At 40.3% G+C, this 19,778-nt stretch overlaps 1 protein-coding gene across 2 annotated transcripts in view; it reads left to right on the top strand.

Moving 5' to 3' along the window:
• Positions 1-19,534, top strand: part of XYLB (xylulokinase) — an 81,592-nt gene extending 62,058 nt beyond the window's left edge. The window contains exons 16-20 of one of the 2 annotated variants that reach the window (XM_026096833.2): positions 4,569-4,627; positions 8,712-8,799; positions 11,049-11,143; positions 15,965-16,069; positions 19,233-19,534. In XM_026096833.2, the coding sequence (XP_025952618.2) occupies positions 4,569-4,627; positions 8,712-8,799; positions 11,049-11,143; positions 15,965-16,033 (311 nt within the window). In that variant the 3' untranslated portion in view covers positions 16,034-16,069; positions 19,233-19,534. The remainder of the gene's footprint in view (positions 1-4,568; positions 4,628-8,711; positions 8,800-11,048; positions 11,144-15,964; positions 16,070-19,232) is intronic. The other variant, XM_026096824.2, reaches the window with a different exon arrangement.
• Positions 19,535-19,778: the final 244 nt, after the last annotated feature.

The raw sequence follows: 19,778 nt of genomic DNA, 5'->3' as shown, positions 1-19,778 counted from the left end.
GATAGAGAAGCAGGTGCCTTTGGACCCATTCCTAGGAGTTCCAGGAGCAAAATGTACAGCACCTTGTACGTTTTCATATTTAAAAGGCTATAGACAAGATAAGCCCTGCACCATAGCAGAAGCTTAATTTCACAGTGTTTATATGAATAAGAAAGATTAGCATGAGTTTTGGAAGCGTTAATGTATAAGTAGGACAATTTCGGAGCATTTGTTTTATAAGTGGTACAAAATGATGACATATTTTTGTTTTGCTTTTCTTGAATGAAAAGCTAGAAAATACATTTTTTTCCCCCAAATTACAGTGTTTGGAGTTAATCAGAGAAATAAAGGAGGAGCTGATAGTTTCCCCATTGCTCGCAAATTGTAAATTGCAGTTATTCGCAATCACGCTTCGAGCGGGTATGGGTTCATGTGCATAATCAGCTGCTTTTTGAATGCCAGCGCTATTGTTCTGTTTTATTTATGGATTCGCTTGCGATGGGAAAGATGTTACGCACGTCTTTTAGGAGTTCTGGGTGCCAGCAGGGACCGGGCGTTTGGGGTATGAGCTGCGAGGACTGCGTGTCGCAGTGGAAATTCAGATTAAAGAGTTGAAGGGTGTTTAACCTCAAAATGGTGGGTCGCAATCTGCTCCGTGACTTTGCTGAGCGTGAGCTAGCAAAATTCAGGACAGAAACGGGCTGAAGGCAGACCTTGAAAGCGCTGAGGCCAGGAGCCTCCTGTTGAGTTTGGTTGATTTTTTTCCTTCTTGTCTTAATCTGTTCAAATTGCTTGCTTTTCTGGGAGGGAATTGGTTCTTACTGAGCGTTTGTATATATACAGTGCTACAGGACTTAAGTCTGTTTGGGGGCCACTGACAACTGCTGTAATACAAATAACAGTAGTTTATCTTCTCTGTGACAGATCTTTTTTCCTTTGTGTTTTTCAATGAAAGTAGTTTTTTGACTGGAAACAATAGCCAGGAGGTGAACTTTTAACGTTGTTCAATTCTTCTTGCTGGATCTCTGTGCAACTCAGAGTGGGGGCTGTCGGGTGAGTAGTAACGGGTTCAGAACCGGGCTGGCTTCTCAGTCGTGCGTGCAAAAGTGCGCGGTACTCAGTCTTGCTGCGGAAGTAAACTTCTTTACCTGTGCCTTTTTTTTTGCTTCCAGTGGGAGTTACTATCTTAAACGAATTTCATTAGATCAGTCCCCGCAGCAGGTACTAGATGTGCTGAGCGTGCGTCTTGCAGGACGACACCACTCCACGTGCCGCTGCAAACGCTTTCTGGACAGGGTTAAATTTTGCATCGGCTCTCCCCAAATCATAAAATTTTAAATAGGAAGGAAATAAACTGGTTGGTTAGGTACCGTGCGGAGGGCTTTTAATTAAAAGATGTTTAAACCGATTCTCTCAGCTGTCAGAGAATCGAATTCGTGAATTATGTTTGCTACAGTTGTTGGTTTTTTTCAGGAACACGGTATTTAAGTTCTTTCTGTGCACTGCCGTAGGGGTGGCTCCTGACGGATTCAAACGCAGTTGGCTGAGAGCACCGCTAGTGATGGATGAACGATGTCTTTGTTAATGCCCCTGTATACATAAATGATGGGCTTTTCTTTATTTATTTATAAGATGTATCCAATTACACATCTCAGAGCAAATGTCCACCGTTCAGGAAAGCACACAATATTGGCATTAAAAAGACAATCCCTGAAACCAGTGATCAGTGCATTTTCCTCACTCTCAGGAGAGAGATTGAAATACCTGAAATTCAACAAATTCACATCAGTTCTTTTGGGACTTACTCCTCATCTGTAATAAAGATTGGCTGAACCTTCACCAAGGAAGCCCTTGTCCCTGCTCTGGCCGTACCCAGAGCTGCCTCTAGAGATGCCGTGTGCCAGGTTCACCCGAGATCTCTCTTCATGTGGTCAGGGCAAACCAGTCCCACTGTACGGGGCGTCAGGTTCAGTGGTGGAACAGTTATGGCCAGGGTTCTCCAGGCCATCACCTGCTGGGACGTGTTCTGGTGAAGTGAGCTGCAGTCGTTATCAGAAGGGAGGAGAACGAATGATTTGCCCTTTATGTAGCTTCAACATAGTTTTTTTTTTTTTTTTTTTTACTGTGTATCTGTGCGTGTTTTTACTCATGAGTTGATCCAGTTTAGAACTTGATATGTTTGGCCAACATTAGAAACTTCGTAAGTTATTTCATTTATTTTATCAAATAGACACAACATATGGTTAGATATATACTGAAATAATCCTTAGCATTTAGCTGCAGAGGAATTAGTCAGGATTAAGATAGATGTGCTGATAATCAGGTAGTTAAACGTTTTTAGATTTAAGGTCAGGTTCCCCTCTTGGTAGATGTCTAACTGGACTAAAAGTAGTAAAAATGCATAGTCAGGGATGGTTGCTGTAGAATAATGAATGCACTGTAAAGTCATCCCTGTTTTTCTTATAGCAACTTATTTATATAGCAGTACCCTAAGTTACAGTTATGGCATAAATCGATATGTAGACAAAACCTAAATCTTCTGATGTAGCAATCAGTAGATGTCTTTGCAGCATCCAGTCAAAGGATATTATAAGACCCAAGAAGGTATAATTTTCACCTTCGTAGCTGCTAATCATTTGGATAGTCCCAAGTAATGTGGGACTAGGTGAAGCAGTTAGGATCACCATGAAATTCTGAGTCAATAGAGTTGCCACTGATAGCAGGATGCTTACCTTGGTGACCTGCTTTCTGCTGGCTGGTCCCCAGTACCTTATGCAAAAACATTATCACTGGCAAGAAGCAGCTGAGCTAAGATGGGTTTGCAGTTTTCCCTGGGGTGGCCAGTGCTTGACTTCACCATTCTTCACCATCCTACCGTGGTGGTAGCCCAGCACCTCCTTACGCCCTTTTCCAGGGCTGTGGGAGGAGGCATGTTGCATTCTTTGGATTTGGTCACTGTGAAGTTTGTTTCTCGTTCTGCCTTGCTGGCTGATTTTCAGTGGTGTTTTTGTCTTGGATAAGGTGCTTCTGCAAGAATTTATATTCGCAACAAGGTTTAGCAAGACAGAATTGCAGCTACTAGGCAAATCATTTAGACTTCAGTTTGGGTTTTGGGAACAGAGGCTTACTAGTTATTGTTCACTGGTTTCTGTGCTATTATGTTGTTGTGATAATCTTGGCAGGGATCTGTCACTCTGACTTGGTATAATTGAAACTTGTTTTCCCTGAGGAATCACTCCGCTGTTTCTTTTATTTGTTTATTGACATTGACAGAGATCCTAATGGCTTTTAAAACCCAATTTGTGCATCACTGAATATCCTCCAAAGAGGAAAATAAAATAAATTTTATCAGGAGAATAGGGTCCTCCATGCAATGCTTTGGCTGGGACTTAGACTTCACCTGAGCACCTCACTGTAGGTTTAGAAAGGGCATGGGGAATCTTTGTGAGCTGCATCTTCTCTTGGTTGCTATTTTTATCTTCAGGGCTTTTGTCATTAAGGCACTGAAAAGACTAATTAGCAACAAGCTGTTTAGGGCCCCAGTACAAGTTGACCAACTTTTCCTTTGTGTGAAATAATTTATCTTTAGCTTTTACTAACACTGAAGATAAGATAACAAAATAATAACCATAGTAAAATCCCCCTTTTGGAGAGGGTGTACTCCATTGTAGCACTTAGTGTCATAGATTATGGTAATTAGTGTTTAGATACATTTTTTTAAAATGAGGTATATACGGTATCAAGGTATTTAAAAATTACATTAAAAAAATTTAAAAAATTAAATTAAAAAAAATAAAAAGCATTTCTTTAGCTTGAAGCCTTTAAAAAATTTCAGTGCGATCACTTGGATTACTCGTGTGTAAGTACCTTGCTGAACTGTGGTTATGGATAGATGTACGGCTTGTTGTATGGCATGCTCCAGAAGAGCACGCACACAAATAAATGGCAGGACACAGGACCAAAATTCAGGAAGGTGGGATGGAAGGGTGAATTTCTTAAAAGACTAAAGAATGCAGAGTGATTTATTTTTTAATACCCACAAAGCTATGAATTTGCATTGGACGAAGATTCAGATAGTTTTGAAATGACTTTTACCATCTCTAATTACCTTTTGACACACTTTCTTGTCATTCAAGCATGTAGGGATTGCCCAGATTTCAGTGGATCTTGATTGTGAACGTCCTAAGGAGACAATTTTGGAAAACACTGCTGATTTTAAAGGTTATCTGTCAGTTTGTATATATACAGCTGTGATCCAAACCAAACTGACCTCAAATGAGAGCTGTAGTGTAATAACACTCTGCCTTTCTCATTATATACCTCTTTGCAAATCTTCATGACTTTGATAGCATTATAATAATAATAGAACTGCAATATTTATATTTCCTCTTCTAATGAAGTGTTCTGATGTGCCTTGGAATGGTGGGTAATTAGTTTTATCTTTATTTTTACAGTAGGTAAATTAGATGTGCAGAGAAAGAGGCCAGACCATCTGACTCCCACTTCCTTGTTCTCATTGCTTGGTTCAGTAGTGCAAATCCCGACAATATGCACTTTCAGTCTGACCTATATCTTGTATTGCATTGCAGTGCCGAGAACAAGGATTTTGGCTACCGGTGGTGCATCCCATAATAAAAAGATCCTACAGGTAAGTACAAAATTAAATCAGTTGCACTGGACTCCGTCTTCTCTGTAGTTTTATTTCAGAGTACTGAATCCAAACCACTACAGCTGCCTAGGAGAGTATGGATATCGGACTGTGAGTCTGCTTCAGGTCTTTGGGGTTTTGCTGAGGTTTAGTGTGGAGAGCATTAGCCTAATGTTAATTTCATGTTGAACTTTCCAGTTTTTTACAGTTGACTAGTTTCATGTGTATCTGAAACATTCGTGATTTCCAGGCCAAATCACTTCTGTCAAATCAATCAGCAAAAAACCCAAGCAGAGACTTGGTAAGATACCTGGGATTTTTGTTGTTTTTGTCATTAAGATCAAGTGAGATCATAGATTTAATTTGGAGAGGGGTTTTGCTGATGCTGAAAACTCAGAAAAATACTTTCCTTGCTGTTTTGATTGCCTGTGACTGATTAGTGTTAGGCCACGTGTTGGGCAGGAGGCTATGCTTCTGTACAGTCTTTCCTCCCTCTTCCCACCCTCCTCTGCTCCTGCATCCAGCCCTGGTTAAGATCCTCACAATGCAGTACTACATGCTCTCCGTTTCTGCATTCCGGCTCCATCCTGAAGGTCCCTTCCAGGGATGGGAAGGTTGCCCAGTTTCTACAGCCCATTTATTTGTCGGCCTCCCTTTTGAAATCAGTGTCAGAAGAATGGCAGCTGTATTTGAGGTGTGGGCGTGTGCCCACCAACAACAGATCTGAAGGGTTTTTTACTTCCCAGTAAAGGGAACCACTTTGAGACTTTGCAAAGCCTTATTAACGGTGAGAAGCCCCTCACCAAGCTTTCACCGTCAAAGAGACATCTGAGTTGGGGTTCATCTTATATGAATTCAGTTTTCTGTGCTGTGATATCTGTAGGTGATCTTTCATGTAAAATCCTCCAGTAGTCAGCAGAGATCTAGTCAGTTATAGCGCAAAGGAAGCCGAATGATGATTTGCTGTATCAAGTGCAGATATTTCCATTCAGGTGTGTTGAAGAGCTTTCTAGACTCCACTGACTGTATTGACTGGTCTTTCCATTGGCTACAGTGGGGCCTTAGACACTGAGCTTGGAGATAGATGTTTACACCAAAAGGTACATGTCTTAATTTTGGGCTAAATCCTTGCATTGACATTGGTCAATATAGGGAGAATTGCTTTCTGGAGATGCCAGTCCCTTTCTGCCATCTACAGAGGAACTCTAGCCACCAGCCCACATGCCATATTCCTTGATGATTGAAATTGTGTGAAATGAATGTCATTTGTACTTCAAAACCTAAGCTGAATGAATGGAGGTCAAAAAGCAAAGAGCAAAACGCTCTCTTTGTCCTTCTGACTTCTTTAAATGACTTCTTTAAGTCACTTAAAATGCCTGTTTATATCAGCTGTAGAGCTGACTGGGACAGAACAAATTTGATGTTTTGTCTGTAGATACCACTTTTCTCCATCTGCTTGGGTTATTTTGCTCAGTTTTCTCCACCTGCTTTTGGTTATTTTGCTTGGCATTGGAAAAGTTAAAAGATAGGTTTATCGATTAAAACATTGATCCCTATTGGAGTAATTCCACTAAGAATAGGTCAAGAAAGAGACTGAATTAATAGATGGATGTGTTTTTAAAGATATATATCCAGCTGAGGTGCTAGGAGGATCTCCTTGCTGTGGAATGAAGGCAGTGAACTGAATGGTTTTGTAACATGTAATTCTGAAATGTACAGAGCTGAAAAATTGTGGGGATGAGAAAGTGACTGCTCTAGTACTTGCTGTTCAAGTGTAACAATGGATCTGCTTTTAAAACTCATTAGAATTGTCTTAAAATAATATGATCAATACAGTGTCATCCACTTAATTCAATCACTGGTTAATTGGATCCTCCTTTTTAATTTAATCAAAACCTCAGAAACCATATCAGTTGCATGGAAAATAACAGTTTCCACCCCTTATCATGGTCAGTTTTGGATAATTTGTTCCAGAGCTACAAAAGACTATCATTTAATTAATCAACATTCAGTAACTCCTATATTTTACACAGCAAAAGAAGCAACTTATGAAAATGTGTTTAAAAAAAAAAAAAAAGACAGCCATAGTAAGACAGCTCTCCTCCTATTTGGGAAGCTTTATAGAACATATGTGGTGCTTGATTAATGACCACATGAATCATGGTGAAATATTTTTGACAGTAAAACCTCTAACAGTTGCTTTTAAAATTATTCATGAGAAAAATTACAGTTTCAAATGATTTACTAAATATACGAACTTCAAAATAATCTCAATTTGATAGTCATGTGATGCAAAAGGTAGTTATTATTTACTTAGAGTATTACAGTCTGTATTAACATTCAGTATACACTGGTGCCGTGTTGTATAAGGCTCTGCAGTGATGCAAAACAAAAGACCTCTGTTGTCCAAAGGAATTCACAATTCAAGCGTAAGACAAGCAACACCTAATAGAGATGAAGAAACGGATGGGGAATGTGATGAGACAATACAATATTATTGGCTAGCAGCATGAGCTGTGCAACCAGCACTCTATGACCTTCTCATTTCCAGAGGGCTTTTTAGTAGATACTGTGATTAATTTTCCATTTGTCCTCTAGCATTGAAGCTCATATATTGCTCAATGCTTGCTTGCAAACAGAAGTTAGACAATACTTCCTTGGCAGTTTTATCAAAGAGAGTGTGTTAAATGTGTATGCACAGGCTTTCATTGGATTCTAATTGAAAGGTAGCCACTTTAGTTCAAAATCACCTGAATGAGTGATATTCAAACATTTTGATTTGTAGATTCCCAAAATTTTCAGATGGAGAGGCAAAATCCTTCTGAAATGTCACATGCTGTTTTTTCTATAGCATATATAAATTAAATTCCATAGTCTTCTTGCATGAAGCCCTCAGGCCTGTGATCAGAGGCATTGTAAATCCCTGGATCAGGGTTGCAAGTCCCTTATCTGAATGGTTTGGATTCTTGGACACTGTGGCCTTATTTTAGACTCTCTTATACTGATGTGAATCAGGCGATGCACTGTTGCCTTTGATAAAAGTAATAAAACCAGCACAAGTTAAATCTGAATTGTTATCTACTTCTTTTGTTGTTCAGCTTGATGGACACCTGCAGTTCTATAGCTGATGAAACCATAATGTCTAATTGGAAATCAGTTTGTTGACAATGTTTTCAGCAAAGAGTTCTTGAACCTCCTGTGTCCCTAAACCTCCCATTTCCTTATCCAAATACATCTTTTTTTCCCCCTCCAGTATCTGTTTTCCTAAACCTACACTGTGAGGAAGAGTGCATATATTCGTAAACAGGAGACGGCTGGTGTAGATTTCAATGCAGTGGGTGGTATGATGTGCGGTGGAATAAATTAATCTGTTGGATATCAAAACAAATTCTTTGTCTGTACCATTTTCTTCATATTGCTCAAGCTGAGAGCAAGCAGACTTGACGTATCTTTTTAGCTAAAGATTCCTTGAATACAGGAAAGTCCCAAGTAGATGTACAGCCTGTGTAACCAGCTCCTATGTCATTCTTCCTGCTAACCCTAACCCTAACACAATGGGAATGCTGGAGGCAAAGAATACAGGCTTAGACAGTAGCCTTTTATATATTTTACTATATGAAAGCTGAGAATTAGGGAGCCGTGACTGATCCCTCTCTCCTTCCTTCCCACTTGGCTGAGCCATAACTGTGATGAAAGAAAACTGTCACCACAACTGATTGTGGGGTCCTGAATAAATATCCTTACTCTGTTGTAAGCCTTTGGCATGGGCTGGTTGTCTGTGTTTATGAGGGAGATGATAGCTAAATTCAGAATCCTCTGAACTTGTAATGAAACAATGGTACCCAGGAGATCTGGAGAGAAATGAGGCTTCATTTCCTGGCTGCAGTTACATCTCTAGGTCAGATTTACCAATATTCTGTTGTGTGACAAGGTTCAGGACTCTTTGCCTTTGGTGCCTTTTTTTAGTGTGTGCCCAAATGCTTAGCTAGAGCATACAGTAATTTGTTTTCCCAAACAGTGATAGGGAATTGCTTATCCCTCGTCTTTCATGGACATGCGTAACTGATGCTTTGATACTTCTCAGGTCCTGTCTGACGTGTTCAACGCACCAGTGTACACTATCGATACCGCCAACTCCGCTTGTTTAGGAAGTGCTTACAGAGCAATTCATGGTAAGACTGTGAGGAGAAACTTCTGAGCAGTCTGGGCATTTAATTGCAGCTGGTTAATACTTGGGATTAATGTTACTGAAAACGAGGAGAGAATAAAGCAGTGTGGATCTGACTGAAAGGTCACTGAAGTCAAAGGGAGGGTTTGCACTTATATCAGTATGCTTGGATCAAGCCCAAGGATAGCATTGAGGTTATAATCCAAATCTGGTGGCTGCTTCTCAACCAAGGATAGGATTGGAAACTGCTGAGATCGGCAGGGGAGGGTCTAAGACCTTAATGTGTTATGTTGCTGCCTCCAGGCAGCTTTTTCTGGGGAAGAATACAGCCAGCTGAAGGTGTCAGCTTACCCCGTTGCCACAGGTTGTGGACCATGATGTAAACTGGATCGCTGAAATGGTCAAACCAAACAAACAATAAATCCTGACAAAGAGGATTAGAGAAGGCAGGGTAGACAAGTCCAGTAATAATGATGACTAAGTAAATATCATTAAAACTGTATATATCTTAGAGCTTTTAAACATCAAGATGAAGGATGTGCAGGCTGTACTGGACTCCATACTCGAGTTGTGTGCACTTTGTTTCATAAAAGCATAAATCTTGAGATATTCTTAGGTTGCCCAGTCATTTTGTTTGTTATACGACATCACTCAGTGTAATGCAACAGTCCAAATTCCAGATTTAAAGTATTATTGAACTTATATCTATTAATACATGCAGTTGTATGTTGAGGGGGAGCTCTCAGCCATTTAATAGAGTTGAATCCCAGGCAATACATTTTATTCAGGTATTTTGAAACAGTTTCTGTAATACCTTGCTGCTAAACAAGTTCAGGAATGTGGATCATATTTTGGAGTCCTTTGTTAGGCCAACTTTTGTTAGCCTCAGTTATTCTGAATAAAACCTTAGGATTTCAGCTTTTAAAAATGGATAACTTCCATACAATTTCGTGTAAGATCATGGCACTGCAGCAAGCACGGAAAACAGAACATCAGCCATCAGAAAAAATCAGCCAAGTTTTAATTTTAGAAGCAAATTCTGCTGTCACATTATAGCTTCTGAAGGCTGCATGCTCTCCTGCATTTGAAAGTAGCACAGAAAATTGCACAGCCAAGACATCGAGTTTGTGTGTTTAACACACAGAGCATGCGCTCTTCTTTATTTCCAGAAAAGATGCAAGGGCTCCATCAGGAAAACTGTGCTTTTGCAGGACAGTAGAAACAGTACCGTTAGATTATCGCTGCATTTGAAGCCATGCTGGGAATATTTTTACACCTTGGGGACCACATCTCCAAACTCTTTTTCTCTATTTACTCAAACTCTGCCTACTGCTTCAGAGCCACCAGAACCTTTCCAGTCCATAATGCTACAGGCAGTTTCCTTTTCCATGAATACAAGTGAAACATGGAGCCTCCATTAAAATTTGTGCAGTTACTTCGTACGGTCGGAAGATGTGCATTCCCTCTGCCAGTTTGGCATATGCCATCTCAGGGCTTGGTTGACAGAGCATCCGAATGAAGATTTTGGCTGCCGGGCCGAGCGAGGGACTCCTTAGCTCGGGTGCTTTGCTGCCTGTGTTTCGAAATGGCATTTTCGATTGATGCCTTGAGCTGACTCACTCTTGGCCAACCAAAGGAATTGAGTAAAAGTGAAGACCTGCTAATATAAATGAAATAGTGATGGCAAGGATGCCTTAATTAACATTACAGGGTTTATCTACCAGTAGAGTATTCCACAGTTAGCCTGGGGTTCTTGGCAGGAGTAACAAGGAATTCCGGAAACGCGAAGCAAAATGCTGTGGTAGTGGGATTCCCCTATTATTCTGCTTCCTTATATATCAGTATGTTTAATGATGATATGTAGCATATTTTCTTGATGCTGTTTTCACTTCTCTTCCTTTTTTTTTTTTTTGTTTAGTCACATTTTGTCCTTGAATCCCTTGCATCCACATATTTTTGCTGCTGTTTACTGTGTTGTTGTAGCCATAAATAATTACTGATATTGTTGAATAGCATTTCTGCTGCCTGCCTATTCTCCAGGGTATGAACTGAGTGATTGGCAAAAACTCAATCTCAGAGCCCCCACTTCCCAGACTAGTGCATCGGAATGTAAGATCTTTGGCCATTTATCCTTCAATCCTGAATGCTGACCTGACCAGGCAGAATCAATATAATGTATTAATTTGCCAGGGAGTCCAGGCACATCCCTCATCTTGCTTTTTGCATTGATCAGGATTGTGACTCTCATTGCAGGGCTTGTGGCTGAGACCGGTGTGTCCTTGGCTGATGTTGTGAAATTAGCACCAGAACCGAGACTGGCTGTTACACCAACCACCGGGGTTGAAGAGGTGAGCAACCTTGTGAATGCCATTTTTCTTTTCCTTTCTTCTGCTTCAAAATGCAGTGGTTTACTAATTTTTTCTAGTGCTTTCTTGATTTTTCTAGTGAAATAGATTAACTTAAGAAATGCTTTGTTAACTCAGTTCTTGATCCTTGGTGTAAAGATTGACTTTTGGGAGATCTCTAATGTTGTAATAATATAATATCTGAATGATCACTCCATCCGGATCTGAGAGAGTGAATTTTCCTATTTGGATGTGATCAGAGAGGCAAGATCTATTCCTTAAGGAGCAGAGTAAGTTACAAAATAGGTTGAATTTGAACACAGGTCAATCAGGTTGTCACTGATAATACTGTATTGACAAAATAGTTTTCACTTGCTTGCAGCAAGCAACACTGAAAAAAGTGTGGTGACAGTATTTTTCCCCTTTTGGAAAACACCCCAAAAGTCCCCTCCAGCCTGATCTTAAACAGTGGTCAGCAGTTGTACATCTTCACTCACAGCTCTCAGCTGGAACAGCTGAAAGGATGTCGGCTAGGAGGACTGTGTAGGCGCAATTCTTCAGTACCGTGTCCATCCCGGAAATGTCAGCCTACGTGAAGGTGAAGCTTGTGCTTTACAGGGCCACGTGGATGAAGCAGAACAATTATTTATCATGATTAGTCATTATTGCTAACAACATGGTTCCAGCCCATGTAAAACCAAGGAGGGAATTTGTCTCAGGGCCTCCAGTGCAACCCCGCACCTCTCACGGTCAACTTCCAAAGGCTTTCGTTTACTACAGCTTCTGATATATAGTGCCAGGTAATAAATTAGCAATATAATGTAGCTAGAATCCTAGAGAATGCAGACTTGAATAACCAAAGGTAAATTTAACTCCATATTTGGCTGTGTAGAAAAATTCTTTTACATCAACACAGTGTTACACTCTGTGTATGAGATCTGGGTATGCCTTAACTGCAGGCAACAAGGTTTTAAAGCTTTTATTTAAACTGGGAAATTAATGATCTGCCAAAACTACTAACTCCGAGCTACATGTGTAGTGGAGCACCAGATATCATCATGAGTAATAATAGAAATGATCATGCTGCATTGTGCCTGCCAGCATATTATTTAATTATTAACTGAGATGGAGGAGCTCAGTAATCGAATAGAAGTCCCCTTCAGAAATATTAAGACATTGAATAATTTAAACTTGATTGATCTGATCTCATTTACTCAACCTTCTCCCTCATTTTAAAAGATAAAATAATTAACAGCAATGGCCTGTGTCGTGTGTGTTGCCGCTGAAGCCTGCTGTGGGGAGTACACTTCGGGAGCCGTTCCCTGGTGTCTGATTCGAGCCCACATGCTACCTTGTTCTCCCCAAAAACGCTCGCTGCCGAAAAGCTGGCAGGCTGGCTTGCGTGGAGGTTGCGAGCACTCAGAGGCTTGCTTTTGACCCCCAGGACTGCTTCAGCTGTAAAACTCAAGGGCAAGGAGCAGAGCTGCACTCACTGAGACCTGCGAGAGCAGCAAGCACCTTGCACCCCTGCAGGGGCCAGGCTGGACTAACTGGAAAGATCAGGAGGGAATTCATTTACCTCTTCCTATTTTACTGTCTGCATAAAATGGCCTGGAAGCTAGAAGAGTTAATTATTTCCCTCTCAATACTTTTTTTCCACTTGGTTAGACCTGGCTCTCATAGCACATCTTTTTATTGGTTTTAAATGATGTACAGCAGTGAATTATTGCCCCAATAGATAAGAGTGAATGATAGAGAAGGTAGTGGCCAAGCAGCATGTGAAGGAATAACCATTCATGCGCTTTAGCTTAACTTGCCAGCTTTGTTCCATTAAAAGCAGCTTCTTGCAATTACAAATTCCACACCAATTTTTTTTTTCTTCCTGTCTTATAATTTTACAGTTGATGGTGGATTCCCTGGCTAGTTTCATGGCTGTGAAACTGCAGAAAGCCAGAGGGCTTGTCAGTAATACAGTGTGTTAGCATGAACAGCACAGTAAAAATTCATAATGTAATGAGTCAGTTTGATTCTGTTTTTTACAGGGCTGCATCTCCCTGTCCATCCAATTTCGTTCTGTTGAGTTTAGAGGCTTTCACTTAAATGACGGTTCTTTTTATAAACTTCAAAGTCATCCCGAGGTTAAGTTCTGTCTCGCTGAGGAGCTCTTTTGAAAGAGTCTGGCTAACCAACGTGAAATTGCCCGGACCATCTCGCTATGTTTTTTGGACTGCTAGAGCTAAAACTTGGCATGGTGTTAAAAGAAAAAAAAAAAAAAAAGAAAAAAGAAAGGCATAGCCACAGCAATCTGCTCTGGTTTTGTCCTTTTTTCCTGGTGCAAGTTGGAGGCAAAACATGCTAGATCATTGGAGGAAGGAAAACCTCCTATGGACAGAGGTTAAACACTGCAGTTTGTAGCTTCAGCTTGGATGTCAAGGCTTATGCATGCAGTAGAACTTTTCAGGAACCAAAAATGCGTTTTTACTCATGCGTTTCTTTGATTGCTAAAGGGTTGTTTGTGATGCTGAGTGTGAATTCGAAAGGGAAGGGCAGAGCATGCAAAAGAACTTTTCCGGTTGAGATTTAGTGCCATTTTTTGTGTTCAATTAAGCTGATGAGCAGGTAGAATAGGGTAAAGTCACAAGATGGGAAGTATAGTGCTTGTGACAGGTGATGAGTTAGTGGAAATTGAAGTCCTGCTAGTTGCAACTTGTCTAGTAAAACTGTGTGTTTATGCTGTAGAAGACCGTGCTGACTGAAAGAGGCCATTTCTAAAAGGATAAATCTCTCTCTCTTGCTAAGACCCTAACTTCTTAGTTGATCATGTTTTCACAGTAAATTTGTAGGGTGAGTGGTTTACCCAACTTGGGCTTATTTCTAATGCAGTAGATACCTAAATAGGTCATAAGGTATTGTGGCGATAACCACTGTGGTGATCATCTTTGGTCACTGCTCAACCAGGCTAGCTGAAGTCAGTCAGCTATGGGTAAACCTGCAGAATTCCTCTCCTCTATTTTCAGAACAGCAAAAATTAGAGAGTCATCTCACCTCTTTGGAGCTCCCTGCCACTTCCCCCCTCTCCCCCAAGGAAAAAAGATTAATCAGAACCACTAAGCATGACAGAAATAACCAGGAGACTTCATAGCAATAAGTGTATGTTAACAGACAGTAGGAATCTATTATTATGGCATTAGAATTCAGCTCTATTTTAGTAATCTATTAAAACAGAAATGGTTGGCTTGTTGGTTAATTAAGCAAAAAAGCATGAGAGGGAGCATGATTATCTGGAGTTGATCACTTGTGTTTATACAAGCCGTGTGCCTGTGACATAGTGTCAGATTTATTGTAATATTGTTGTGTAGGGTTTTGTAGGGAGAAGATGGAGTGCAGTTCACTGCCTTGGGATATGTAATTTTTAATTGCATTATTGACTCTACTGAGATGTATTAATTCTGCAAAAATTCAACAAAGGAAAGTGTAGGCCTAACAGGTTTGCTTGACTTTGGTGAATTGCCTTGTAGGTATGTGGATTTATAGAAGTGACCCTGTTACCCAGGAAAGTTATAATGACCTTTTTATTGATTAAAAAAATATATTTTTATTGAGTTAGATTTTTAGAGGGGGAGGTTGCCTTCTAGACTTGGTTTAGGTTGGTAATTTAGTGCAAAGTAGGTAATAATAATACAACCATAGAAATATGATAATAAGTATTGATGGGAGTTTGATTGAAGTGATTTATGTAGCCAATAAAACATTTATTTTAACCTGTTAAATGGATTAAGATATGCTTACAGAATGAATACTTTAAGTAAATAAAGTGCCTGTTTGAGGTGTGGTTCCTTGGAGTTTTCTTCAGGTTATTTCTGGACACTGTCATACTCTTTCTGCATTAAGCATGTTATTTCTATGTTAAGCAAGGTGAACAGCTCTTTTGAGATTAAAAATAAAACAGCTTAACTCCATCTCTTGATTTCTTAAGCAAATCTCCGACTCAGAAGTAATTTGAGTGTGACCAGTAAAAAAAAAAAAAAAAAAAAAGAAAAAGAAAATACAGCCCCCCCACCCCCAACAAACCTATTGAAAGTAGCAGGTGTTTGCTAGGGCCTGATTAATTTTAGTCTACTCCAACAATCAGCAGCATCATCTTTTTTCATTTGTAAATTCTGAATTGCTCCAATCGCTGGCTAACATAGCATAGCAGGCGATAGAAGGATCCATGTGCATTGTAACTTAGTAGTAGTAGTAATTTGTAGCCAATTTTGCTTGCAGAGAACAGCAGGGGCAATGTCCCATTGCTCTAGACGTTGTGCAAAGAAACGGTGAGACCCGTGTTGAGCTCATAGGCTAGTACTGGGGTGAGCTATAACAGGAGGATGACACATTTGATTTGGAGTAGAGGGCAAGGTAACATTTATTTGAATGTATTTTCCAGGAAAGGCAGTTTAAGTTATCCTCTGTTACACTGCAGTATTTGTCATTAGCATTTTCTTATTTATTTGTAGGACTGTCAAAGTGTGGCCAAATTGTCCCAGGAGTGAAGTTTAGGGTTTGTAAATGAAGCCATCAGAGTGCTGCTAAGGTTGCAGAATAGGCTGTAGAGATAAGCAGGAGAAAAGGCCATAATATAGCAAGGACAATTAAGTTATGGACAATAATAAGGTTCATGTTGTGATACATGTAATTACTTTTGTTAAATGTCATGGTCTGATATATTACGTTTGAGGCTACGACAGAGAGGGAATTTATGTTCTTGAGTTTTTATGCATCATTGAGAGTTCTTTATTCCCTTTGGACCTCAATTATAAAAATAAATCTATATAATTGCAGTGGGAAAAATGCTCCTGGAACCACTTAGGAGGAGTTGTCCAAGGTTCTGTAAACGCAATTCAGTCATGAGAAATGTGGAGAATAATCTTTCACAAACACAACTGGGTGAGTGCACTTAGGCCACATCCTCAGCTGAACCAGTTCGGCTTTTTTTCTGGATATTTCATGGGAACGGCGCTGCCTCGGAGCAGAACTTTAGCTGGTGTAAAGCTGCCCTATAAAACACTCCTTATGAAAAGCTTGTACTACTGCTGCGCTTACCAGCCGTGATGTACTGCGAGAATTACGGCCAACTTCCCTAATGAAGAGGAACTTAAAACTTTGTGTTAACCTCTGACCTGGACTGCTTTTTACCCCAGATGAATAGAAAAAAAGAGTACAAGAAACAGTCTTGATTTTTTGTTTGCGTGCTTTCAGACGGGACATAATGCAGCATTCATTTACGCTAATGGCTAGGAAGCTTATTGCAAGTGCCTGAATTTCGTCAATTAGCAAGCTAAGTGCTTAAGTCCAATAAACAGGAAAAGACAATGTATCAGTAAATGTAGTTGTTCATTTATTTTGACATGTTTTAATTTAGAGTGATGTATTAACAATAATACTTCTCAGTCTTCTAGTAAATGTGCTGTTGTATATTTTGTAAAAAATACTGCTGGGTAAGTAATACGGAGTCTGTTTTCCCAGTAGCCAAGCTTGGCTCTTACCAATACAGCTCTGTTGTGCTAAATCTTTGTTGAGAAGTGTGTGGGGTTTATGAGATTTACACAATAGCAAAGAAAGAAATAGCAAGGCTTGACTGTAGGTGTTTCAGTGAATAAAGGACCATTTTTGTTTGACTTACTGATACTCCTAGTATAGCCATAATTGCCTGCTCTGTATTTTGTGTACTCAGATGTGCATATTCAGGAGAAATGGGAGCAATAACATTCTCCGGGGACATGAAAAGAATATATACGCGCTCCACAGGAAGCCAAGGCACTTGGCTTCACCGAACGCCCAAGGCTCCCGTGTAGTCAGTTAAACATGGCATGCTGAGTCTCGTGGCATTTAGTATTAGTAGTGCTGTATATTTTCTAGCCCCATAAATCTGTGACAGCCTTCATGGATCTCGGTATCACCGCCCTGTAGAGAAGAGAAGTTGGGGCATATACACATTATATAACTTGCCCAAGGTCACTGAATTAGTCCGTTGCAGACCTAGGGGTGAGTAGGTTTCTCTGTTTTAATCAGTTTAAGTTTGATACACTGTAAGATGCTCTGTTAGTCACTGAGATGTGTTGAAAAAACCCTGGACGGGGCCTTGGCTGGTGAACAGTCTCTGTTTCCATTTTCTGTAGATGCTCCTTCTCTTCTTCCCCTTGGTATATTTAATCGGTTGAAGAAATGCACTTTAACTGCTGTAGCATCTTGTTGACAAAAGGGAGGAGTTGATCAAAACAGGCTCCTTCTGCAGAATTTATCCATTAAGTCACTCTCACCTGCCATAGTGGATGGTGGAAGTGGAAATGGAGAGAGAAATCCAGGTTTTGCTGTTCAGGCTGAAGCTATCATTCATGAAGAAGGAAACACAGAAACTGGGTATTTTGCCATCAATTGAAACACAAGAACAAAACACTTTAATTTTTTATTTCCTAGATGAGAAAATTGTGCAAACACTTGACGTTTATTCTTTCATCTGAGGAAAATGTGACTGTTATAGACACTGAGGCTATTGAAGGACTGTATGTGAAACTGCGCAAGAACGACATTGTCTCTTTCTACATGGTTTACACTTTAAATATCTTCATCCTGAGTTTTTCTTGTGCGTGCAGTTGTTGGCTGTGCTTCTTATCTGGAAAAGGCTAAAATGCATTTAAATGCTGGATCTTACTTATTGATGAAAGCAATAACTCAGTTTACTGGGTATGATTCATTATGGCTCTATAACCTCTTTGAACCTGGAGCCAGGAGCGAGACTGCCCTGATTATGAATAACATTGGTGCAGAGGACTTGTAGACCAGACTGGCGGCCCATAGGATTCATTGCAGCAGGGATGTGACCTTATGCCGTCCTCCTAGGGACGGCTGGCTCTAGGCTGTATCTCACAGACCCCCCACTGGCTCCTGGCAGTCCCCTCTCTAGGGCCAGCAAATGGGCGAAGCTGTCCTGCTGTGGCTTGTCAAGCTACTGATTTTATTAGGTGGTCGGTTAAAACTAGAAGGAGGAGAAAAGGAAGAGGCTTTATCTTCCAGATCTAAATGAAGTATAGTTTTGTGTTGGAGCCCACAGTAGGGTGAGGCTCTGCTCAGGATTTCTGCTTATGTAGCTAAGTTGCTTACAAGCAGCTGATCTTCTGAGATATCGCTGGTGCTGAATTTGAAACAAGAAAAAAAAAAAAAGTAACAAATGGAACAGATCCCATCTTGGAGCTTGCCCATATCCAAAAACACAGGGTGTGTTTGAACCTGCATTTTTGAATACATTTGATTCCACTTCTTATGGTTGTAACAATCATGGATCTAAAAATTTGGGGGAACTCTAGCTGCAGGGTAAGGAAATGTGAAAAAGCTACTCGAATCTTCAGCGCAGCTGTGGAAAGAAGTTGGCTCCTCCTTTGCATCCCAGGACTAGGATTACAGGGAACGAGCGCAGCCGTGGAGCAGATCAAAGATGGGAGAAGTTGTGTCTGTGAAAGATGTGAAGGTGAGAAGAAGCAGCTGAAACAGATATGGAAGGATGAGAGGAGTGGGAGAGGGAGTTTGAAGTGTGTATTTTAGAAGGCTCTGGTCAGCATATTGGCCAAGGAGGACCTTTTTGACAGTGGTATTTAGCCATACTGGAGGGTGGCATGTGCTTATTAGTGAGGCAGAGGAGGAGGGTGCAGAGGCAGTGATCCATCCGGAGATAGCAGAGGGAGGCAAGGACAGGCGTTCTGCCTGGGCGATTCGCACAGCTATTACAGAGGGGCATGTCGGACTTGCCGAGGTGACTTTATCAGAGCTGCTTCCTGTGGAAGTAATGACTTCTGCTTATAGCAAGAACACAATCACAATAGGAACAACCTGTGTGTGTCATAAAATTAAGCTGTAAAGGAGATGGTAAAAAGGACTGTGACATTTGAGAAGGGAAGACTGCAACATTTTCTTGAGGAAGATGGAAAAAAAACTCCAAACATTCAGCTGTGTATAAAGATGTTGCAAATTTCAGTTCTGAAGGTGTTTTTAACTGCTGTGTGATTTAAAAATCTGTTTTTCAACCTGGATGTATTTGTTTCTCTTTCCTTTTTAGCTCTATCGTCCACTTCTGAAGAGATATGCAGAGCTTGAACAGAAGGTGATCTACAACCCAACCTCTTGTCTGGCGAAGTAACAAGCAAACAAAATTTATAAGTCAGCTGAAGAGTGGATTGCCAAGGAGAAGATCGGAAGAGATTTGATCAGAATTTACTGGAGTTGTTTAAAGCATTCTGTTGCATTTTGTGTCTTAAAATAGTATGACCAATAATTTTTAAATGACTGTTTTTGAGGATGTTGGAGGAAAAGTTACTTGAAGATTGAAAATCTGATTAAAAAGCATCACATTGTTCTGTGTATCTTTGACATAAATTTTTCTTGGGTACTTTTCAGGTCATGCTTGCTGTTTCGGAATAGCCGGAGTCAGGTGCATTGTATACCCGAATCTCTATACCCATCTCTACCAGTTTCAATTCCATGTGTTTAGCATACTGGCCTCTCTGCATACCTATTTAGTACAGTATCTTTCTTCTGCAACCTCTCCCACTTGAATCTTTTGAAACTATCTTTCTGCATGTCTGTAATTTATCTATGTTTATAT

The sequence above is a fragment of the Dromaius novaehollandiae genome, chromosome 2 (assembly GCF_036370855.1).
Source record: "Dromaius novaehollandiae isolate bDroNov1 chromosome 2, bDroNov1.hap1, whole genome shotgun sequence".
Classification (NCBI taxonomy): Eukaryota; Metazoa; Chordata; class Aves; order Casuariiformes; family Dromaiidae; genus Dromaius; species Dromaius novaehollandiae.
The sequence above is the reverse complement of the archived record's forward strand: the minus strand, read 5'-3'. Positions and strand labels throughout refer to the sequence as shown.